Source organism: Penicillium hispanicum, assembly GCF_028827665.1.
Source record: "Penicillium hispanicum strain IBT 35686 chromosome Unknown utg000006l_segment0_segment0, whole genome shotgun sequence".
Taxonomy (NCBI): Eukaryota; Fungi; Ascomycota; class Eurotiomycetes; order Eurotiales; family Aspergillaceae; genus Penicillium; species Penicillium hispanicum.
The window spans coordinates 1,319,789-1,343,348 of NW_026623198.1; the positions used below are offsets into that span (position 1 = coordinate 1,319,789).

The 23,560-nt window shown below is 53.0% G+C and overlaps 7 protein-coding genes across 7 annotated transcripts; 4 read left to right on the forward strand and 3 right to left on the reverse strand.

Moving 5' to 3' along the window:
• Window positions 1–1,134: 1,134 nt before the first annotated feature.
• Window positions 1,135–4,319, reverse strand: N7459_006820 (sodium/calcium exchanger protein; the record flags this gene model as incomplete). The annotated part of the gene is made up of 2 exons (XM_056945988.1): window positions 1,135–4,038; window positions 4,122–4,319. 2 exons carry the CDS (start codon window positions 4,317–4,319, stop codon window positions 1,135–1,137), a joined length of 3,102 nt encoding a protein of 1,033 aa, XP_056797987.1.
• Window positions 4,320–4,878: 559 nt separating this feature from the next.
• N7459_006821 (condensin subunit BRN1) lies at window positions 4,879–7,590 on the forward strand (the record flags this gene model as incomplete). Its single annotated transcript, XM_056945989.1, has 3 exons — window positions 4,879–4,952; window positions 5,009–5,579; window positions 5,638–7,590. The coding sequence occupies 3 exons, from the start codon at window positions 4,879–4,881 to the stop codon at window positions 7,588–7,590; spliced, it is 2,598 nt and encodes an 865-aa protein (XP_056797988.1).
• A 728-nt stretch (window positions 7,591–8,318) lies between these two features.
• N7459_006822 (uncharacterized protein) lies at window positions 8,319–9,969 on the reverse strand (the record flags this gene model as incomplete). Its single annotated transcript, XM_056945990.1, has 3 exons — window positions 8,319–8,894; window positions 8,961–9,428; window positions 9,493–9,969. 3 exons carry the CDS (start codon window positions 9,967–9,969, stop codon window positions 8,319–8,321), a joined length of 1,521 nt encoding a protein of 506 aa, XP_056797989.1.
• Window positions 9,970–13,725: 3,756 nt separating this feature from the next.
• Window positions 13,726–15,525, forward strand: N7459_006823 (C2H2 zinc finger protein; the record flags this gene model as incomplete). Its single annotated transcript, XM_056945991.1, has 1 exon — window positions 13,726–15,525. The coding sequence occupies one exon, from the start codon at window positions 13,726–13,728 to the stop codon at window positions 15,523–15,525; it is 1,800 nt and encodes a 599-aa protein (XP_056797990.1).
• Window positions 15,526–16,403: 878 nt separating this feature from the next.
• Window positions 16,404–17,060, forward strand: N7459_006824 (uncharacterized protein; the record flags this gene model as incomplete). Its single annotated transcript, XM_056945992.1, has 4 exons — window positions 16,404–16,475; window positions 16,570–16,659; window positions 16,732–16,756; window positions 16,870–17,060. 4 exons carry the CDS (start codon window positions 16,404–16,406, stop codon window positions 17,058–17,060), a joined length of 378 nt encoding a protein of 125 aa, XP_056797991.1.
• Window positions 17,061–17,239: 179 nt separating this feature from the next.
• N7459_006825 (Serine-threonine protein kinase 19) lies at window positions 17,240–19,770 on the reverse strand (the record flags this gene model as incomplete). The annotated part of the gene is made up of 4 exons (XM_056945993.1): window positions 17,240–17,712; window positions 17,793–18,155; window positions 18,558–19,142; window positions 19,215–19,770. 4 exons carry the CDS (start codon window positions 19,768–19,770, stop codon window positions 17,240–17,242), a joined length of 1,977 nt encoding a protein of 658 aa, XP_056797992.1.
• Window positions 19,771–20,393: 623 nt separating this feature from the next.
• On the forward strand, window positions 20,394–23,308 carry N7459_006826 (putative alpha,alpha-trehalose phosphate synthase subunit TPS3; the record flags this gene model as incomplete). The annotated part of the gene is made up of 3 exons (XM_056945994.1): window positions 20,394–20,416; window positions 20,475–23,188; window positions 23,244–23,308. 3 exons carry the CDS (start codon window positions 20,394–20,396, stop codon window positions 23,306–23,308), a joined length of 2,802 nt encoding a protein of 933 aa, XP_056797993.1.
• Between the last annotated feature and the right edge of the window lie 252 nt (window positions 23,309–23,560).

Genomic DNA, 23,560 nt, shown 5'->3' on the forward strand with positions numbered 1-23,560 from the left:
TTCAAAGCGTGAGGCTATTCCCGACTGATAACCCCGAGTATGATACCCGAACTATGAAAGTTGAAGAGAAAGGTGAAAAGGTGGGACCTAATCTAACAGGTGGATCATCTTTCAAGATATTTCACAAGCCTGATACCATGCACGCATACTTTTGCGGATAGTCTCTCGAGGTCGTTGGATATGTTTAACGAATCTCACGTCATCGCCGATGAAACCCCGAATTCGGCTGGTATAGAAAAGTTCCCCAGTGATATTGCCGAAATTCTTATCGAATGCACACACGCCCTGTCAAAGATTGAAGCTTCAATCGAAGATAATTCTTGGAAGCTGTTTTATTGTCGTTGCTGTTGATTCTACTGTAGAGCATCTCAAGGGACAAGGAAGACCGCGAACTTCCAAAATCATGTCGCGTGGTACATCCTCGCATGTATTTACGTCCAGCTAAGACTGGAACTGAATAGGCCAATAAAAAACCCGACAGCTCGCCCAGTTATCATCACTGACCTTTGGCTGTATTTGATTCTTGAAGATATGCTTGATCGCCATTTGAGCTCCGTAATGGTGGGCCTCATGCGCCTTGCTGATTTATCCTGCAGCGGAGAGTCAGGCACTCATTGATTCATATTCTATTTCCTTCGTTCCATGGAATACATCTTCTTCCAACCAGCTGATTTAATCATGGCATTTATTTTAGGATCGGAATGCAGTCGAAGGTGTAGAATCGAATGCGGTCTCCTACAGCGCGAGTTGGGAGCAAGAGTAACGGTGGAAGGTGTTGACACCACCCTGGACGAAATCACTCTGTAATGAAAAGGTAATTGGGTAAATTGGAATTTTGCTTATTCTAAACTTGAGTGTGATTGAAATATTGAAGCTGGTAGATCAGAGACAATGCAATTCATGTATAGGTTGTCATCTATCATCCATCTCATTATACCTATCCGATTGGAAACCACTAAGCCAAGGATGCAACATGCAGATGTAGACAAATTCGAGAAAGACCTCAACCACGTCCAACAATTCTCTGTATGGCAATGCAATGCAATGCAACAACGAACTAAATACCAGATCCGAGTCGACGCCTACAAAGCCTAATCACTATACATGCGGTCCAACAGATGGTAAAACGAAATCTCACAATACAACTTCCACAAGAACATTTCCCAAAGTACATGCACACCATACCACAATCAGACCCCATCCGATCTTACGATCCATTCGCCAGTGGTTTAATGGAACCACAATTAGAAGCCCAATCAGAACCATCAGGAGAGTGGCTCCGCTGATGATTAGCATTTTGGATATGGCAATCTCATAGGGGGCATGGGCAGTATTAACAAGATCTGAGCGAAGGATCTCATCGTGTCGTGATGGTTTTCCACCCTTTAGAGTCATATATAGACCTCCCAACCCAACCCCGAGGAGGATATTGAGCATTGGGCCACCAAAACAAGCACTCAGAGCCATCACAGGGTACCCAAGTCTCGCAACGGTGATATCGGCCACGAGGTCCCCGAGCGAGTTGCCCACCGCGAAGACGGTCAATCCGAGAAGCGAGTCGGAGATGTTGAGGATAACTCCAAGAGTTTTAAGCAGAGATACTACTTCTGTGGCAATCGTTGCAATCCAAGAAATAGCAACCAGAAAACCTAGAAGGGAGAGGAAAGGCCGCCATGGAGCTGGAAGGGACCGTGGCGAAAGTATTTCGCGGGCTCCATGAGAATCATAATAGCTGTTCCGTTGGTGCCAAGGTTGACGGCGCGTGGTAATAATTAATACACTGAGACATGAGAACGAGAAAAGAAGTGAGAGTAGTGAGGGGAGTATGAGATTGTCCGGTTCCATGGTTGGATCTGTGGTGGTCCAGGCGATCAGGACGAAGAAAAATGGCCCAGTGAAAAGCTGGATGCTGATAAGCCAGCGGTTCCAATCCTTGACTGTGGCAGAAGGTACAGATGAGGGAGGTGGTGGTACAGCCGGTATCTCGGAGTCCCAGCGAGGACGACTGGGTAGTTGCTGCTCCGTGGACCCATGGCCGTGGGCACGCGTTGGCGATGCTTCAGGAAAGTAATCGCTGTGCTCATTCCCCATAGGATTCAGAACAGGGCTATCCGCCGGCAGTCTTACTCTGGGAGCGAATTCGGTGGCGTCACTCGCTGGTTCAATGATTACCGCTGGTACCGGATCCTGGTCATAGGATTCAGAGCCCTGGGGCTCAATGACCGGCACTGTGACAGTAAGAAGGAAAACACTGGGAGCAGCAATAATAGCGAGAATGCATTCCACAAAGCCCTTGGATTTCCAGCCTGCAATTGTTGGGAAAAGTGTGCAGCCGATTTGTGAGGGGGGAGGTAAAATTGAATAAGGCCACCACTTCTTTAGTAAAATGGTGTCATTGGTAAGATCATCGACGCTGTCGTGAACCAGCAGTCGCTCTGACGGACTAGCTGGATTCTGAAGACGGATGCTTGGTGGACGAGAGGATGGAGCCGAGGGTGTATCGACAGACCCAGGAAAGGCTATAGAAGGACTTTCGAGACCAAGCCCAGACTGCTGACTACCGGCCGTGCCTCGCGGCGATACCGGAAGCGGAGAGCGGTCATGTGTCGCTCCCGTTCGGTAATTGGGAGGATTGAATGTATTCGGAGGAGCTAAATGATTTGGCGTCTGAGGAGCCCCTGGGGCTATGGGGCTTTGATTTGGCCTTGGATGCTGCGAAGTTGACGGGGTGACAGTCATCCCTGCACTGGTGTCGATACGAGGAAGCCGGGGTGGCTCTAGGGCAGCTTTATCCCCCGCGCCTTGATTGGACGGTCGTCGCACGGTAAGACGGGGCGTCTGCTCGGGATGATGGCCTAATAGGCTAGCATCCAGTTGAAGGCCTTCGGCATCATTCGCTGATACAGCCCGAGCCCGAGAGGAGCCTGCTGCACTAAGCGGTGACAGGCGGTCGTTGATGGCTGAGGGTCTGGTGGCACGGGGATGTGACGCAATAGATCTTGTGTCGAAGGGTTGCGAGGAAGTTTCACCATCGTCTGAGTAGCCACTCAAGCTAATTGGCGGGGTGCGGGAGATGTTTCTCGATTTCTGGAGGGAGTGAAGGACGGACTGGAATTCCAACGCACCGACCAAACTCGGTCGAATGGGATTGAGTGTATTGCGTCTGGATCGGTTGGGAGGTCGATATACGTGCATGTTGTCGCGAATCTCGGCTAAATAACGGTTTCGAGTTTCGTCGTCTTCATCCTCCTCTCCCTTCCAGTTGTGCATTTCATTCGCTGGTTCCAGAAGATCAAAATCGTCAGTCGATGTTTGGCGGAGAAGGCTTCGGGACACCGAGCCGACACCAGGATCATCATCGTCGATCGATTGCTCAACATCCAGCTCCTGGTTGTCAGGGATGTGAAAGTGAGTCCGTGCTGCGACATCTCTTTCGTGCCTTTGTCGACGCCGAACTAGATACCAGTGCCAAGTTACGACCATAACAACGTAAAACACATACAGGCCAACCATTGCGGCAGACTCCCAAACGTGAAGTCGACCATCAGCCAACAAGAACATACTGAAGCCCACAGCGATCGCAAAGTATCCCACATCGCGGACGAAGCTCCTCCGCGCCACTTTGAAAGGTCGGACCATAGCCATGGAGCCCGCCACGACAGATGTGATGAAGCTGGCCGCACCGATCAACTCCCCAATGGCCAAGCTCCCGCTGTTTGACCGCATGGCGGCGAATGTAGAAAATACATCGGGACTTCCATTGCCAAATGCAAGGAACGTAACTCCCGTCAGACTTTCACTCAACCCCAGGATGCTTGCCAGTGTACTCAAGTCGATACATAAAAAGTCGCTAGCCGCGATACCAATGGTGCTAAACAGGAGCGACAGCCAAAGGATCAATATGGTAAAGGCTAGTGGTTTCGCGTCGGCCAGATCGCAGTAATAGAGCTGGAGGTAGGAGAACAGGCCATCTTCATGATCGGGACAGTTGGTGCGGACATAGGCACACTGATCTTTGACAGCTCCAACTAGACGGCACTATAGTGGGGTCATACAGAGAGTGAGTTAGCCAGTTACACCATCTTATGAGCATGAAACGCAGGGAGTAGGCGGGGTCTTACCTCTGGTTCGGCATCTCGCTTGGCTGGGAACACACCCGCTGCTGTATACGGGGTGGCCTCTGCATGAGCGTCTCTCCCCAAAGCCCAGGTGACTGCAGCGATAGTCACGAACACAACAACAGTGGCGCAGAACGGGCGTACCGAGTACCGAGGGCCTTTGCGGACGGCAGGCTGCAGGATAGATGGTAGCAGGCTCATGATCGCGTTCAAGACGGCTGCATTGTGAGCCAAAATGGGTGTATCGAGGAAGCTTTCCCACGATTTATGCGGAACAAGTCAGAGTGACTTATTCAACAGCAGGTGCCTCCGCCATTTATCTAGCGTTGACTTGGCTGGACCTCGACCTGCCAATGCGGTGTAGGCGGTGATGTCAGCTCGGAGGATTGGCTGCGAGTAGGCAAATGCGTTTATAGGTGGTTGCCTATACACCGCAGGACAGCTTGGGCGTTGTCCAGTTGATATAAGAAGAATTATGTGCGGAATAAGCCACAAATAACCAAGAAGTCGTTGCGGATCAAGCAAATGACGCGAGGTGACTCCGTTACATCGGCGAGAAGGGATGCGGACGGGTACAGACACCTGAATATCAAGGCTGCAAATATCCATCGCACGTGACATGATACGTTTCTGGTCACCGTGCGCGGCCGTATGTTTGTTGACTTCCCCATTTGTTTGGGCCGCCCCTCTTGCGCCTGCAACCACCATCGACATTCGACATCGCGCATTCTGTTAACCCCTATCGGGGGCAACCGCAATCATGCCTCGTGTCGCAAACAAGGCTCATCGCCGCTCGAACGGCAACTCCACCCCCCACAAGAACTCGCCCATCAAGTACGTGTATGTTCGTCACGGTGAGGCAATAGCAACAGGAGCTGACGGAACATCAGGATACCCCTCAATGATGATATGGGTGAAAAAGCGGCCCGTATGGAGGCTCGACAAGCACTCCACGATCGTCAGATGAATCAGATCAAGGCCGCAGTCAAGACGCCCATGCCCGCCCGTCGATATACGTTCAACCGCGAAGGAAGCGACAGCCCCGCCACGCCTCGAGGGTCCGGCCACCGTGGTCGCGATAGCGATGTTAGTGGTCGAGCAGTGACCCCAATGAAGCGAGTGCCCATTCTGGCCAACTTTGAGGAATGGATGAAGATGGCCACTGATAACAAGATCAACGCGAACAACTCCTGGAATTTTGCGCTTATCGATTACTTCCATGATATGTCTCTTTTGAAGGAAGGTGATGGTGTTAACTTTCAGAAGGCCAGTTGCACCTTGGATGGATGTGTGAAGATCTATACCAGCCGAGTGGATAGTGTCGCCACCGAAACCGGAAAGCTTCTGAGTGGGTTGGCCGACAGCCGCGACAAGCGAGCGCGTGATGCCGATGCCGAGGGAGAAGATGGCGATGAAGATGAGGAGGGAGAGGATGGCGCGCCTCGCAAGTCGCGTAAGAAGGTATGGACAGTATCGGAACAATCCAAAAAGGGGACTCCGCTGACTCTTGCCGATTTAGACACGTTCTCACGAAGCTACGCTGGCCCCGTCATTCTCGTCGTTGCAACTGAAGAAGTTCGAGCTTGAATTTGCCGTGGATCCACTGTTCAAGAAAGCGTCCGCCGATTTCGACGAAGGAGGGGCTAAGGGGTTACTGCTCAATCACCTGGCTATTGATGGTCATGGACGAATTGTCTTCGATAGTAGTGATGACGCCGTGGATGACAGTTCCAAAACTGCGGAAGCTGATCGGCAGGAATCTGAATACCCTGAATCCCAAAACGATGATCAGGCGGAACAAACGCAGCAGACCGCAAGTGATACCTTTGCCGATGAGTCGGAGGTCGACCTAGCCACACTAGCGACACAGTTTTTCCCCGACTTGGAACGTCTTGGAGAACAGGATATCTGCCCATCACTCAAAAACTTCGATCTTGGTGACCCAAGTGGGTCTTTGGATATTCCTCTTCTCAAAGCGCCCGAGGAATGGCGTCACGACAAGAACAATGGAGAAGGAGGTGAAGACCCGTCAGGAATCATGCTTGACGATGATAATGCAGTCGGTTTCGATGACGATGACGCTACTTTGGCTGGCTTTGATCTCAGTGGGGATGCAGGTTTCGGCGATGGAGGTGAGGCCTGGGCTAGAGAAGCTGCCCTGGAGCCGATGCTCAAAGTTCATCGAATTGACCACGACGGAGACAACGCCGACGGTGATGAAGACATGGACAACGAGGATTCATACGCCATTTCCATGTCTCATCAGCCGAGTAAGGAAGATCACGAGAACATTTTGAGCTACTTCGATAATGCTCTCCAAAAGAACTGGGCCGGTCCGGAGCATTGGAAGATTCGCAAAATCAAGGAGCATACTGCAGCCAATGCGGCGAATGCTGCTCCTAAACAGCGTAAGGAGAAGGAGCCTTTCGAAATTGACTTCACCGCACCTTTGGACCAGGCTGTGGCTGAGTTGATTTACACACCCGCTAGCTCTAATTCCACCATCTCCCTGCCCAAGACGCAATGGAAGACAAAGGGACGCAATCTGCTGCCAGACGACAAACACTTCAACTCCCGCAATCTGCTTCGGTTATTCCTCAAGCCCAAGGCGCGTATGGGCTCGAAAAAGCTCTTGGGCAGGCGAACTTTTAGTCGCCGACCTGATCAAACGTCCGGAAATGGCGACATGGATGAGGCATTTTGGGCAAACCACAAGACCGAAGATAATGATGAGGAAGGCGTTGGTGGTGCCTACGACGCTAATTTCTTTGCTGATGATGATGGCCTTGCTTTCCCCAATGGCATGGATCTTGATGACGACGATGACAACCTCCCATTCGCAGATGCACGGGAGATGTTGTCACCGCCGACTGATGGTGCCCCAGGAACATCAGGAGACGGCGGTGGAACAACCGGCCTTACTGCGCTGCTAAATATGGTTGGGGCTACACCGGCCAAGGGCGGATATGGAGCACAGCTAGTCACACAAGGTGGGCGCCGTGCACGTCCAGACTATGTCAACTACGCTCGTGTAGCGAAGAAGGTGGATGTACGACGCCTGAAGAATGAAATGTGGAAGGGTATGGGTGAGCGTCTCATCGCTGCTACGGACTTCAGTTCTGCCTCACAACCTGGCGCTGTGTCCAATGAACCTCCACAAGACCCCGAGAGCGAGGCCGACATTCCTCCGCCCACGCCGCAGACGAGCAGTCCCGAAAAGGCCGTTGATCCTAAGGATGATAGTCGGTTGCGATTCACCCAGATCATGAATTCCCTGAAAGCAGTCTACCCAGCCGAGACCTTGCGTGATATCAGCACATCATTCGGCTTTATCTGTCTCCTCCATTTGGCAAACGAACAAGGCCTCGTCCTGGAAAGCGACATGAGCAAGTTGGCTGGTGGCGCCAGTAGCTTGGAAGAAATCTTTGTGAGTCGCGACGTTCATGCCGTCCTCGAAGAGGGGTCGATGTGAAATGGCTCTTTGCATGTACAGCCTCTTGTCTAAGTAGAATACCCACGCAATGCGTGTTGGTCACGAGTTATGGACAGAATGGGATGGGCCTGATGCTTGACCCTTGCGGAGTTGGTCGGTCCTTTTTCTTTGCAAAATGGCGCTTGGATGGTGTGTTTTATCTATCATTTTATCAATCTCATGAATGCAAATGCCCTTGCATTTGATCTTATTTCCAACCCCCGTGCGCAGAGATGTCTACAGTAAACCTAGCGCACAATTCCCCAAGGGTAGAGGTTGTATCTCCCATATTGTGTTCAATGACTAGTAGGTATTTCACTCAGTAGCGATGAGGTGTTCATACGGGGTTCTAGGTATTCATGATGCCGTAGACTACCATGGCCAACAATCAAGAATTTGATTCAAGATAGGTTGAGATGTGCAAGCACACAACGCAATGATTGAACAAGCCATCCAAATGTAGAAAAAAAAATAGGTATCTGTATATTCCAAAACTCCAACACGCCCATTGTATAAAATCCCATGGCCCTAGCGATTAAGGATAGAGATGGCAGTGTATATGTCCAAAAATTCCGCATGGTTATTCATGCGCACGGTTTTCTGTAATTTTCAAGATTTTTTTTGGTTGGTATATTTTCTGCCTTGTTGGGGTGTATACTGTCTTCCTTTGATAAAAGAGAAAATCATACGTTGCAAGGAGGCTTCTTGTCTCAACACGCGGACGCAGATCATTTGTGAGCTGCAGGTGGGAAGGCGGGCATGGGACTGGAATAAGCATTTGGGATTGGCACGGCGCCGTACTCCTGCTCGCCCGGAGCAGCAGTCATATGCTGATTCTCAGACTGGGGCGGCGGTGACGGTGACTGCGAGGTAGGAGGGATGGGCACTGACGCGGTGGCGGGGGCTTGGAATTCCTCCTGGGCAGTGCGAGGGGTCGGCTGCTGGACACGAATTGGCGGGGGCTGGAGCTGGAAAGACGGGACTGGGTGAGTTGGCGAGCGAGGGGAGGCATACTGTGTTGTACAGCTCTCACCCTTTTCGGCGGCGGAGTAGGGGTCTACCGGAGCGGCAGCGAAGAAAGGCGACTTGGGTGGATAGGAGGAGAAGCCGGCAAAACCTGGGGTGTTGGGGGCAGATTGCATGCGCAGCTGGGCCAGGTACAGATCGGAGCGGGCTTTGTCACGGTTGTCCATGGTTTTCATGAGGCGGCGCTTGCTCCAGAAGCGATATACAACGACTGCGTAGATTAAAATCACGATGACTTCGATGACGACTTCGATGATGGCGCAGACGAGACCCCAGTCCTATCAGCAGTGCAGGTTAGTTTCAGATGTTGAGGCTTTGAGATGGGTGTATACTGTTCTACTCACCTGTAGACGACACAACAGAGCGTAGTCGATGACATCGGAAAAGTCCTCCTCACGAACGTTCTTCGCACAGGACCATCCCCACATGTCCTTGCTGTTGCCGGTTGCCTTGGAATGCTCGTAGATAGCAGCACCAACAATCCACATGATCAAGCTGAAAAAGAAGAAGACGATCGAGATTGTGCTGTAGTAGATGGCAGTCTTTTCAGCGCGTCGATGTCCGCCTTTCCAGTAGCCCCAGAAGACTATCAAGCAGCAGAATAGGGAGAGACAGGACATGCTCAAGAGAAGATATTGTGCCCAAGGGTTGGTACCTTCGGCCCAAGCAGGCAGGTTGTTACGCGTCGGGATGGTCTTGGTGGTCTCGAAGACATTCAGCGTCACTGCCAGCAAGGACAGCACGATCAGACTACAACCGAAGTTGACGAAGCGCAGGAAGATCTTGGCAATGCGAACACGAAGTTTGATTCTCTGAAGAAAGATTAGTACGTTGTACTTGCGTGCATTCACCGACAGGAAGGCAGGCATTACTCACCAGGTCCCGGGCATTTTCCTTCTCCGTATGCTTTTCCTGCTTCTCGAGAAAGTATTCCTGACGGAAAGTAGGGCTGAGCGGGTTGAGAGACCGAGCTGTCTGGGGCACCTTCAAGCCACTTCTCAACGGCGACACTGGGGGAACATAGTCTTCTGCGTGCTGAGCAGGATCGTTGGCTGCGACATAGCCGAACCCCACATCGCCCACGCCCTGGGACTGGCTCTTGGGTGGATCGGCGAAGGGAGATCGACTCGGCTTCTCGATTGGCGAGTGAATTGAAGTGGCTTCAGCGAATCGAGCAGTACGTGGGCTCTTCAGTGAGGCACCGCTGCTCTCGGAGGAGCTACGGGTCTCTTGCGCAGTAGTTTGTTGCGGAGGGCCCATTGCGCTGTGGTAAGAGCCACGGATGATGTCCATGGGCACGACGGGCTCATACGTCTGGGCAGAACTCTTCTGACTATCGCCGGAGATTGACATTGAGGCAATGAGGGATGGGTGTTGTAGAGAATCAATGTAAGATGATCAAGAGAACCAGCTCTCGACGAAGTTCCAGGCCGAGAAACAGCACAGGGGAAGATGATACCACCCAAAAGAGCTGAGTCAATTGTCTGCTAGAGAGAGTTCCAGCTCGGTGTGACAACAGCTGAGCTATAAAATCAACCGGTTGAGCAGATCACCGTTGGATACCGTGTGCGAGACCTGCGTGCACGGGTATACAACCAAAAACAACAGACGGTGGTGGTGATCAGGAAGAGAAAAAAAAATCACTTGGAGACGGGAGAACCGGCACCCAAGCGCCTTGAATATCAGTCATGAAGGAGCGCCCACGACCTGGCAGGGCGGGGGTAGACTGCACGCCATGGCTTCTCGTCACTCGAGCCAGAGGCAGAGTAAGCGCCGAGGGTGAGGGGAGCAGCGGAAAGGCGGCGTTGATTGGGGGAAGACAATGTTGATGAGCATGGTGGGTGCGTCTTCACACAGCGCGAGGACGATGTGACTGGATGGTGGAGGTGATGTGTCGAGCTTATCACCGTGGAGCGGCCAGTCACGTCGAACTGCCGGCCCCGTTGTTGCTCCCGATGCACGCCCGTCACCCCCCGGCCGGCGCTAATCCGCCGATCGACCGGCCAACCACACCGCGTGCAGAACCGCTCGAGTTGCGCAGCTCGCAGTGAAGCACATCCTCAGCGCAAAATATCCCACGGCCATTGCTCGTCACACAGGGGCAAAGAGGCACCGTCGTTGGTTGCCGGTGATGGCGTTGCCTCGACCTGCGGCCTGCGGCCTGCGCGCCCTGTCTATGCTCTCCCACACGAACGGTGTGTTCTTTGGTCGATACCCACTGGGCTTCAACTCCTCCTGATGATGTTGAATGTCATGGCTCGCTATCAACGGATCAACGAACCACCTGGGCCATCTCCGACAAACGCATCGAACGTGAAAAAAAGTGAACTCATTGCATGCAATGCTCTAGGCTAGCGTCGGGGTACAGGTAGACTGCGCCATTGAGAATAGTGGTGGATCGCATCTGAGTCGCGATAAATGATGCAGTCTGCCTCCACGGATCACATCACATTGACCGGCGGCTTCCACCCCTGCGAACTACCCGCTGTTCTCATCTGTCCGAGTCCGCATCGAGCCATCTTATTATGATCACCGTCGAGGTGTCACGCCACGGTGCGATTATGCGTGTCCATGGACGACATGACCTTTTGGCTTCCCTGCTTGGGTGTCAAAGGATGAGTAGTGAAATGGTCTTGCATAATGAACATTGATACTACTATGTATGTATGTACATGTACATGCATACTTGGTCTTGTGCGGGCAAAGCGTCCCAACCCATGATCTCACGCCGTTCAAAAACCCCATGTGTCCCCGCTGGTAAAATCTTAGCGTTCATATATCTAGATGGGATATCAATATCTTCTCTGATCGGGTACTACATATTGGTAGAACAGCTGAAGAACAGAGGTGGCTCAGCGCCATTTGCATCTGTACTCTAGGGCTGGATTCGTATGATTACTCCATGTGGAAAAGACGGGCTTCATTTGTCTACCTTTCGGATTCAGGACAGTTACTACGAATGAATCTTGGGAATAATCCATCTACGAGCAAACCTGATATCTCAAGGGATGAAATGGCAGAGCTGAAGGTCTGTCTACCCGGCTCATGGCTTATACTCAACCTGAGAAGTCTCTATATTACTGAGGTTCTCCCCTGGGCTACGAACAACCCAGGTTTATTCGCAGTCCGTTGCCGACTGCCTATCTGTCATCTACCGAGGAGCCTTGCTGTCTGCATTCAGTCCGCTTTGCAGAGAAGATGGTCGAGTCAGTGGTACTTCGTCCTTGCATGCGTTTGGATCCAAAGTGGTCACTTCTTGGCCCCAAGTTAGAAGGGACACCAACTGCAATGATGCCACGACTCCCCAACCGAGTCTTCGCCGCCGATGTTTCCAGAGACAGTTGGCTACAAATTCTTCTGCAAGACTTCCAGACATCCTCTCGGCCCTTGGAGTATGACAGACATGGAGTAGATTTGGTGCGACCGAAGAACAGGATTTAATGAGGAGGTCGTTTCTAATATTAGTGCAACCATCAACCCCAAGTTCACGGCCCCAAGACAGGGGGGGCATACCTCATAATGGTGTACTATGTATAGCCCCCGGGTTTCTCTGAGAGTGACTTCATGATCAAGCGGCTACAGCCCGGATTGCATTTGGCATTCCGAATAAGCAAAGCTTGGGGCCGTAAGAGCCTCATGCCCAGGTGGACAATGCGCTGAAAATGTTGATCCAGGCTGTCCAATTGTATGAGACGTCCCGCATATCCATCGCAATCCTGCGCTATTTCAGGCTGAGGCTGGGTGAAACTCGATCTGGCTCTTGCACAGCCAGAGCGGAACGGGGCTTGTCCATATCCTGACACGGATTCCCCGGTAACGATGACGAGAAGGCCACCTGCGCACTATTCAGGCCGCCCCAGATTCGTAGGGGACTTGCAACTGGGGTGAGACGCCGCGAATGCCAATCAAGTTGATGTTTTTGCCTCCCGCTTGCGAGAACCTCCAGCGCGGGATGAGAAATTGGGACGGGCACTTCAACAACCGAACCACGGTGGGTTGCAGTCGATCTTCCGCTGAATGGATCGCCACAACCCGGGCACCAAGCGTTGCTTTTCTGGAGGGGTTGGTGAATGACATCATCCTCAAGGGTAGAAGAATGAATTGGTAAGGCCAGTCACTGGGGAAACGGTGGTGAGGATTCAAAATGTGTTCATTTTGGGGGGAAGGAAGAGGGGAAATGACCTCACATTATTATTGGCGGCCATCTCACAATACTCCGTACTGGAGTACATACATATGTACAGTACTGACCAGCAGAGTGTAACGTAGAACATCTCGTGGTGGGATCCGCGACCAGCCACACGCGTTAGCGGCCTACACAGCCTCAATCTTATCCCAGGTAGCGAATACTTGCTGGATGGTGGTACCCCCCACATTTCCCCAAGTACCTGATACCTGCACCCCAGCTCAGGGTTCATTTCCCAAGAGCCTCGACCGCGACCGCCTGCGGGCCGTACACTGCAATACAATTACACGCAAATACCTGAATACCGCCTGCGCGCACCGCCGCCCAGCATCGTCCAGCGAGTTGTCGCGTACGCTGCAGGTATGGATCTCTTTGCCCCCCCCCGGTGCCCGGTTTTGCATCTTGCCTCTTTGCGCTGCCTTTTGGTTCCTCGACTCTGCATACTCGTGGGCCGCGATCGCTCGATTCCAATCCTCCGATCCTCTCATCGTCAAGTTGTTCCTCGGCCTTGTTCGACGGGGGCCCTGAAGACTCGTTCCTGCGCCTACTTGCACCCACGGTTCCAAAGTTCACGCCTGATGGCCCGGCTCCATTGACTGCCAACCAATCTTGTTCCTTCCCACGGCCGATTGCTATTTTAACGGCCCAAGCCCCCTGCTGGGTCATTCCGGGTGGATCACCGGCCTGACAAGTGCAAAGCTGAAACCAACCTCGTCAGCTTGCGCCACACTCGCTCTCCAGGTCAGTGAGAAGTGAGCCAGAGAGCGAGAAAGAGAGCGCGCCGCCCCACACGGACTTTGCCCTGGTAAACCCCCCCAACTTCCATTCGCTCTTTGCCTTCCATCCAAAGACTTTGGGTGAAGTTCGTCGATCCTGTCTTCCCCAGTTCTTCTCCTTCCTCCCCTCCCTATCACGATACTAACATGTCCTCGGAAGTAGCCGTCGCCTTGGTTCGTCCACCGCTCGAGGCTGGCGCAACACCTTCTGCCTCCATGGCGGCTTTGATGCATTCGAACAACGAACCTGTCGCCGTGTCCAACCCAATCACAACGCCATCCCACCCCATCGCCAGTTCCGAACCCATCTCGTTCCTTAAGCCCCCGTCAAAGCCGGAATCCAATCTGAGTTCTATCGCCAGCGCCGGCTTACACGTTTCGCGATCCCAGCCCTCTCAAATGACGAGTCCATCATCAGTACCGGGGGACCGGCCGGTAGAGCAAGTGAGGGAAACGGAACGCAACAGCTCACTAGTCGCCCGGGAGGCATTGGGAGCGAGTGAGAAATCGCCCGGGCCCTCCATCCCCGAACCCACGATCCATGCGTCTCCGGAGCAGATGCAGATAGATACGCATGCGGATGACACACGGTCTGACCCGTACGGGTCAGCCGAACATAACCACAACTCCCTCATTCACTCTTCGACGGTTGCGAGCCCAGGTCCCATCGAAGACTCGGCTTCTCAGGATGGAGACCGGCCTCGTCCGCGGGGGAACTCGGGTCTTGATCACGATGGCAAAGCCTTTTCGTATCCCATGCCCACTGGCGGTATCAGTGACCCGCGTCGCGGCCTGAGCCTGCCCACGCCGGGTTACAACAGAGGCAGCCCACGCTCCCCGTCCGCCAAAAAGCACCGCTGCCCCTATTGCGCCACGGAGTTCACTCGTCAACACAATCTCAAGAGTCATCTCCTCACCCATAGCCAAGAAAAACCTTTTGTCTGTCAGACCTGCCAGTCCCGTTTCCGCAGATTGCACGACTTGAAGCGCCACACAAAACTCCACACCGGTGAGCGACCACATACTTGCCCCAAGTGCGGCCGGCGCTTTGCGCGCGGCGACGCGCTTGCGCGGCACAACAAAGGTCAAGGTGGATGTGCTGGGCGACGGGCGAGCATGGGGAGCTTTGCGCCAGAGGATGAGTTTGGGGACGGTCATCCACCCGACGATACCATGGATGGTGTGATGTACGCGGAGCCGGAGCGCATGGATGAAGAGGATGAGCGGCGGTTCGGCATACCGAGCAACCGCAAGCATGATGTCGATCCGCTCCCTCGATCTGATTCCCTCCATTCTCGTTCATCTAACACCTACCCTCCCATCGCAGCTCGCAGCGGCCTCTACCCGCCTCCCGGAGCGTCGACCACAGCGACCTCACAACCTAACAACTTGACATTCCCACCAGTCGGACATCCGTCTGGCTCATCCATTTTCACTTCCACCAATGTCAGTGATAGTCCCAAGCCTTCATCTCCAAATACTCTACCGCACCACGACACGGCTGCACAGCCACACCGTGCCCACTCCCCGGGAATAGGACAGTCGCTGTCACATCCCCAGCCGTCATTTGGTCGGACAGGGTCTGTATCGAGTCATGGTCCTCCTGGATTGGGACTTCTGCCGCCCCAGCCGTCAGCACCTCACCTTCCTCCGCCCGTTATCAGCTCGCCTGATGCCCGATTTGGCTTGCAGGCCAACAAACACACTCCGTCGCACAGTCACTCGAGTAGCCATGGTTTACCGAAATTTGGACCCGATGGACCAGAGGCAACTTCAAGTGACGCCGGTCAGATCGAAGAGCTCTGGGCATATGTACGTTCCATGCACAAGGAGTTAACGGTGTTGCGCACCGAAGTTGCGGATCTACGCGCCCATATTGCCTCGACCAATTCGTCGACAGCCCCGCCATCCGGTGACGTGAATCAAACGACTTCTGGTCCGCGGTAAAACCGTTGTTTCGTGATGCTGTCTGTGTGTACGATATGGCCGATTACAAGCCTCGGCTGGCTATTGTTTTGCATTCCCCTAATTCGTTGATACGTTCCGATCATCCCACTTTCTCGGCGGTTGGTCGAGTTTTGATGCCTCTTCATGATCACCGTCCCGACAATTGCCGGCGTTGGTGGTATATTTTATTGCACTCATTTCCTATGTTATACTTTGGGGGTTTCCAGCTTTTTCTTTCCCTTTTGATCATGTTCTTTTCTTGGGCTAGCCTTTCCTTTGTTGTTATACTTCTCTTCTCTTTCCTTCTCTATTCAAGGCTCGCCTTCTCTATTCAAGGCTCGAATGGTTCGTGAGGATCTCACCGCCTGGATCGCTGAGGGCGTTTCGGCGTAAAACTGGATGTACTGCGATGGATGCAGTCAATCAGACTCGGCTTATAGCTAAGTTGGTCTCTATCTACTGGACCAGACCCGGGTGTTGATGCCTTGGAGACTTTTATACAACGCCTCACCGGATAGTCTACAGTTTTTCACTTCTGTTTCTTTTTTTGTTCCTCAAGTCTTTTGCCGACAGCATTCGATCGACGCATGGAATAATCCTGGATTGGAGTCCTTGTTTCTTACTGCCACTTTTTTTCATTTTGTGATTGAGCCATTTGGACTTAGGTAGTGATAATATACCCTATGCTCAAAATCAACCGCTCTTGCATTGCGACTTGGCTATCTAGGTAGGCATCTGTGGATGTGTCCACTGTCGGATCGGACTACCCGGCCTCGGCCCCATGGTTGGACCGAGGCTGCCGCAGCCTCAATACACGCATCACGCCACCTCGTCCATTACTTCCTATCGACCCGATATCCCAATTCCACACGTTCATCATGTCGGCGCCGCCATCCCGCGCGTTGCAAATATCCGCCGCGAACTTTGTGCTCCTCGCCCTCGGACATACCGTAAGCCTCCGCCGCTCCAGACATCCAATTGTCTTACGAGAGCGCCCGCAGCTCCCCCAAATTGAGTTGTGCTGACCACCATGCCACTGCCTAGATTGGTGGCCGAGAGTGGATTGCGGAGAAAGTCTTCAAGAACATCAAGGGCTCGAGGCCATGGGCCTGTGGGACGGTGGGCTGGTTTCAGGTACGGTTCCTCGACTTGTCTGCCCCGTCGCGAGGGAGGGTGATCTAACATGAGATTGATGTATGGATGTAGGGAAGTGCATTTTTCCTTGTGACGGGTATGTATCAAGCTCCGCTGCCACTCCGGTTGGAGTGGATCATTTATCTTCGCATTATATTTATAGATGCGAACGTTATCCACAATATGCATCCTGATACTGACTTGTGCCAGGGATCCTCCACTATTCATGGTCCCGCAATCCTGCTGCGCTGCAAGACCCGGCGAACAAGGCCATGGCGGGCATTGTCAATGCCCTGCTCTGGGCTAGCTCGGCCTGGTATGCTACACATGGTGTCAAGGAGAATGCATGGGTTGTGGGATTGTCGGCTGCGCTGCATGCCTACGCTGTGCTCAAGGCTTGATTGCAGAGTCATATTGGACCATTGTCTACCTGTCTACATGAATAGTCTAGTCACTACTAGGTGACTGATCAATGGCAATAAGAATCGTTGAATGGTGCTTTTTGAACGGTTGACACAAGTTACTGATGAAGGGTCCATACGGGCAAGTGCAAGGCTTGCAAGGGTATCAGTTAGATCCTTCAGTGGCCCCCCTGCTGCCGTGGATCTGTATGCACCCCAGCTGCACCAGATTCCTCCCGTCGACGCATCGTCCACCCGATAAACAATCCCACGTCCGCCACAACCGCGCGCGGCACGCCGCCCAGCGTCCAATTCCGTTGCACCCACTGCGGAATCGAGCCGCCTGCATCCGAGGTAGTGGCCATGATCCATTCAATACGACGGGGCTCAGAAGACTGCGGGGAAGATGCAGGTAACAGCATGACACGCTCCACGCTGGCGTAATTGGCGAAGATCGCCCGCCGGGGTACGGCAGAAGTGATTTGCTGGTACAAGTCGGTCGGGGTTGATGAGGCGTCTGGGCAGAAAGGGATTTGGACGGTAATGAAGCTCTTTGAGGGGGAGAGCTCGTAGCTGGCTGAGATGGTCAGAGACGTGAACGAACGCGGTGATATCAATGCACTTGGGTGGAAGGAGTGGGTGATCAAGTTGACTGGGGAGCGCATGTTAGTATATCGGAATGTCGTTGATATTTCAGTACCAGAGGACCCTAAAGAAATGACAATCACTTACTCTCAACTAGTATGTTATGCAACCTGTTTCCATCCACATCGACTTCGCCAATGGTTTGTTCGTCCCATTGCAGAAGGCGCTTGACACTGCTGACACTGGGCGTGTACTCCATCTCATGTTCTGCATGATCGTGTCTCAGTCCGGCTTCAAACTCAGACCACGATGCCGTGCCGCTGGTATTGGAGTCGACATGTTCGCTTTGGCGACACACCCAGAACTCGGGTTTGTTTTTGGCATGGTCACCTAGCTCTGCAGGCTTGCGCCACCGCCGGAGAAGCTTTATTTTGGATTTGGATGGTGGCGAGGAGCGGGGTTTGGGGTCTGCAGTAAATGTTGACGGAATAGAATTGAGAAGCTCAAAGGCTTCGTGGAAAGTAGAGCGGATGAAATATTGTACATCGGGGCGAGACGTTTCCGGGGGAAGAGAAGGATGTACGGGAAGAATGGTGAATAGATGCGGCTGGAGCTGGATGAGGGGCATTACGGGTGGATCGATGGGTAGGTGTTGATGGATGATGGATTGATGGACAGGGGAAGCTTGGAGGTTGAGAGAACCGAGGGATCGGCAGAGCTTCTTTGAGCGCAGCGATCGATTGGATCGGCGAGCAAACGAGCCAAAGCAAGTGTTATCAGCGGGGAATCTTGAGGCGCCACCTCGATTCGGCGGGTCTTGCCTCACTTATCATTCAGAATCCGCGCGATCCACGTCTATCGATCTATATATGCATCGTATAGCCCCTGGTCGGTGGGAGCAGCGCTACAGACAGCGAACCCCGGGACCAACGCTGCCGGTTTCAAATATCTCTACCAACCCAGCTCCCAGCGCCTCCTCTAAAATCCAGCGGAACTGCATGCCATATAAATCCTTCCACTTTTTGGTTTTGCCCGGCAGAATTCCTGCGAATTCGCCACGGGCTCTTTTCGCCAAGTGAAAGCTTTTGTCCGTTTCTACGGCCCCGTCCCACCGATCCTTGAGCAAATGCAAGGGGGCCTCGCCGCACTTGGACCGCCGCAGGAGAGCGAGCAGGTGGGCTCGACCGGTACCGAGCAACCGAAGGTATGTCCCAGTATTGGGGAGCGACAAAAATAGAGTGGCCGCACGAGCCTGCGCATCGGTCTGCACAGATCGGTTGGTGTCAGAAGCTTGCGCCGGCCCACTCCGACTGGCGGACGACACTGCTGCACCAGGCAGGTTGGGAAGAGATGCGACACTCAACGATCCTTGCGTGAGGGAAGAGGACGAAACAAGAAACCCGGCACGAACCAGTGCCTTATACTCATCTGGCGTGAACAGTCCCTGTGAGATGGCAGAGTAAGTTCCGATGCGGTTGAGGATGTCGAGAAATTTCTCTGCAAATCACCAACATCAGTTTCTGGCCCCCGCGAGAAACCGAAACTCGAACAAAGTGCAAAATAACCTACCTTTGACTGGAGAATCGAGCGCGGGGCTTTCACGCACAAGCTCTTCCCAGTCTTCAGAAAGCACTAAGCAGTCTCCCAGCCCCGCCGCATCATTGCCGCGTCCGGGGATAATCAGACGCCGGACACGGCCCGACTGGACTAGTTGAACAATTTCTCGTTCCACTTGCGTTGGGGCATTTAACAGGGTGTGTACATGTGCAACGGAAGCAAGTGGAGGTAAGGAGCGGCGCAGGTTGAGGACTTCGGCGATCCGTGTGCTGTTCATTCCTGCTCGCGCCGGTAGCTCGTCGAACATCTTCACTCGGATGTACTGAATTGCCTGTACCACGTCATCTACCGGTGTTGTCTCGGATATAAAATGTGTTGCACCCTCGTCAGGAAGAGGGTCGTCCAGATCCCATTCCGCCTCCGCCGCCGCTGCTTTCACGGCGTTGGCCGCCCCAGCGGCGGGCTTGCGGCGCGCATGAGCGGCGAAGGGGGAAGCACGAGGTCTTGGAGCACCGGCCTTTCGTTTCTTGACACCAGATACAGGGGCTGAGGTGAGACGCAATGTCATGCCTGACCGATAACGAAATGAGAACCAAACGAGAGACAAGTGAAGCTCTGAGCCGCGACGGAAGAGTTGCAGATTATCTCATCAACCCGTCAGGTGACAGAGCATATAAGAGATGCCGCCAATCACAGCGCAGAGTGCATAGTTCGGTACGGGTAATCCCGTATGGAAACATCATCGCCGGCGCGAGGCGGAAGAAAGGGTGTATGACGCCGTCAGACTCAATACCAGCCAGCGATTCATGACGGTACAAGCATTGGGTCTGGCCTCCGAATTCTGGAAGATCCAGCAGAGAAAGCAGGCTGGTGTCAGAAAAACGGTCGCCCAAGCGTTGACAGTCAAGCTTGGGCGCTGAGCCAAAATCTTGCTGTCGCCCATTCTGGACACCCGATCGGCTTTCACATGACGTAGCCATGAGAAAACAGATCCTCCTCGAATCTTGTACTCTGTACTTCTTCACCCGACCTCTATGAGCTTTATACGCAGACGGTCCTGTCTCTCGCTCGCTCTCCAGGTACTTCCCTCGCCGTCGTCTGGCTTTCAAACGTCTCCTTCCCTTCCCCGGAGCTCTTCGTTGCACAGCTCCTCTCAATTTCTACCCCTCCTTGGTGCACCGACCACCCACCATGACTGTCTTCATAACGTCTCTGTAGGTATGAGTAAAATACCAAGCTAGAACTGAATGACTGACATCGATTATGTTGTAGCTTTTTACCTTATACGGTCAATTTCCATGTTGGAAATGCGCGCAATGGTAGCACTCAAGCCGCTCCTCCCGTCCCCCCGGCCCATGCGGTGGCTAGTTCAACGCCTCCGCTTGCCAATGCCGCGGCCAGTCTTTTTGAGAAAAATAACCTCAAAGCTCAACCAGGCCTCACCCCTGGCGCCACCACCGACCACGAACGCATTTTCGCAGAAAACGTAGCCAAGGCGGAGAATGAAAAAACCGGATACCCATTCCCATCATCAGCCAGCGCGGAAAAGCAGCTGCTCACCGAGAGCGAGGGGCATTCCCCGGCGTGGGGCGCGACGACCTCTCTGACCCAACCAAAACCACAAACCCTTCTCTCGCCCTCTCCTTCCATTCTGAAACATCAGGAGCCCGTTCCAACCAGCCAGCCGGCGTTGCAGAAAACCCCAAATGTCGAGCCTGCCGCTCCTCATCCTAGAATCACGAAGTCCGAAGGGCCAGGTCGCAAGGTATCTTTCTCTCGGGCCGAATGGACGATTGAAACTGCGGAGCAGGGCAATGGTGGCTTGCGCAATGCTGTTCGTTCAGCTAAAGATGCTGGACACCTGGAAGATTCGATGTGGGTAGGCACGTTAGGAATGCCCACTGATGCACTGGCGAATTATACCCGCAATGACATCGCAGAGAGACTGGAGGATGAGTACAACTCATTGACTGTGTTTGTTAATGATGGCGACTTCGACGGTCACTATACCCACTTCTGCAAAACCATCCTCTGGCCCGTCTTCCACTACCAGATTCCAGACAACCCGAAGAGCAAAGCCTACGAAGACCATTCGTGGATCTACTATGTGAAGCTAAACCAGGCATTTGCAGAGAGCATCGCCAAGCACTGGAAGCGAGGTGACTCGATTTGGGTCCAGGATTATCACCTATTGTTGGTCCCAGCGATGCTACGGAAAATGCTCCCTGACGCCCAAATTGGCTTCTTTCTGCACATCGCTTTCCCGTCATCAGAGGTCTTCAAATGCTTGGCCCCGCGCAAGGAACTTCTCGAGGGCATTCTTGGCGCTAATCTCATTGGTTTCCAGACTGATGAGTATTGTCGACACTTTCTGCAGACGTGTAGCCGAATCCTTTGTGTAGAGGCTACCAACGAAGGGATTCAGATGGAAGACCGTTTTATCAACGTGGGAACTTTCCCAATCGGCATTGACCCTAGATCTTGGGACAAACGCCGTCGTGCTGCGGACGTGGAACAATGGGTGGATACCATTTCCGCGCGGTATCAGGGTAAACGACTGATTGTTTCCCGGGACAAGATTGATTCGGTCCGTGGTATTCGCCAAAAGCTCCTGAGTTACGAGCTTTTCCTCAACACATACCCTGAATGGGCGGATCAAGTGGTTTTGATCCAGGTTGCCACTAGTACCACGGAGCAGCCTGAGCTGGAGGCAACCATATCCGAGATTGCCATGCGGATCAACTCTACCCATTCTACGTTGGCTCATCAACCTCTGGTGTTTCTGAAACAAGATCTGGCGTTCCCGCAATATTTGGCCCTCATCACCGTGGCGGATGCCTTGATGATAACGAGCTTGCGCGAGGGCATGAACTTGACCAGTCACGAGTTTGTGTACTGCCAGGATGGCAGCTATGGTGACAAAGCCTATGGATCGCTTATTCTCAGTGAGTTTACTGGAAGTGCATCCGTCTTCGGCAACCATGCGCTACTGGTGAACCCTTGGGATTATCGTCAATGTTCAGAGGCGATACACACAGCACTGACCAGGGATCAGACCAAGCGCAAGGAAGTGTGGCAAGAGCTGCACCGCGCAGTCCTGCAAAACTCGACTGCCAACTGGGTCAAGTCGTTCAGTGAGACATTAACTCGTGTTTGGAATGAGCAATCAGCCCGAGAGATTATGGCTGTGCCGCGCCTATCTGTTCCCCGGCTTGTCGAGCGGTATCGACAGACGAAGCGCCGGCTCATGATCATTGACTACGAGGGTACACTCGCTTCATGGGGGTCCCCAAACAGCATCATTCTCACTACTCCCCAACGTGCAATCACGACTCTGACTGAACTGACTGAAAATCCTGCCAATATTGTCTACGTGATGAGTTCGCGCATGCCGGAGGAAATGGAGCGGTTATTCCGACAAGTCAATCACCTTGGTCTCATTGCCGAGAACGGATGTTTTGTTCGCGATACCCATTCCGATGAATGGACCAGCCTTGCGGACAAACCCCATATCCAAAACTGGAAGGCCTCTGTGTTGCACATTCTGGCCTACTTCAAGGAGCGCAGTGAGGGCAGTTGGGTTGAGGAGCGTCACTGCTCCCTTGTGTTCCATTATGGCTCGGCAGAAGACCGTGTTAGCGCGAGCCGGCTTGCTGCTGAGTGCGCAGATCACATTAATGACGCCTACTCTAACCAAGGCGTGCATGCCGTTCCCGTCGAAGGAGCCTTGATCGTAGAAAATGTCTGTACCAGCAAAGCCACGGCTGCCGAGCTGGTCTGGCGGTGGTGCTTGGAAGACAGCAAGAAGCATGAAGAAGTTGTCAAACCAGACTTTTTACTGGCCATTGGTGATAACCGTGAAGATGAGCCTGTTTTCCGTTGGGCCAACAAACTTCAGAAAGCCAAGGGCATTGAATATGCGATGACAGTTACATTGGGATCGCGCAGCACCGAAGCAAAGGCGACATTGACGCAGGGAGTGACGGGTGAGTTTCTACTCGAGGATATAATTATACAACTGGCTAATTCATTCTCTTCCAGGCGTCCTCTCTTGTCTGCAGCAATTGGCTGCTCCGTCCGAGGCCACTTCGCTACCCGTGCGGTAAAAATCATCACCTGTTCCCGATTGTGCATTCAGGTAAACTGTCGAGCTCATGTCTGAGATGCGAACATGTTAAACGAGTCTATGAGGTTTAAGAGGCAGAGGGCGTTTTAAATGGCGCCTTACACCTCAATTTGTGATATTTCGGATCTTTTGCACCATATTCATCGTGATACATACATGAAAGAGCCATCCTAATAAGCATCCAATTTTGTGCCTTTTCTCTATCTCTGTAACCTGCCGGCCTCGATCCATG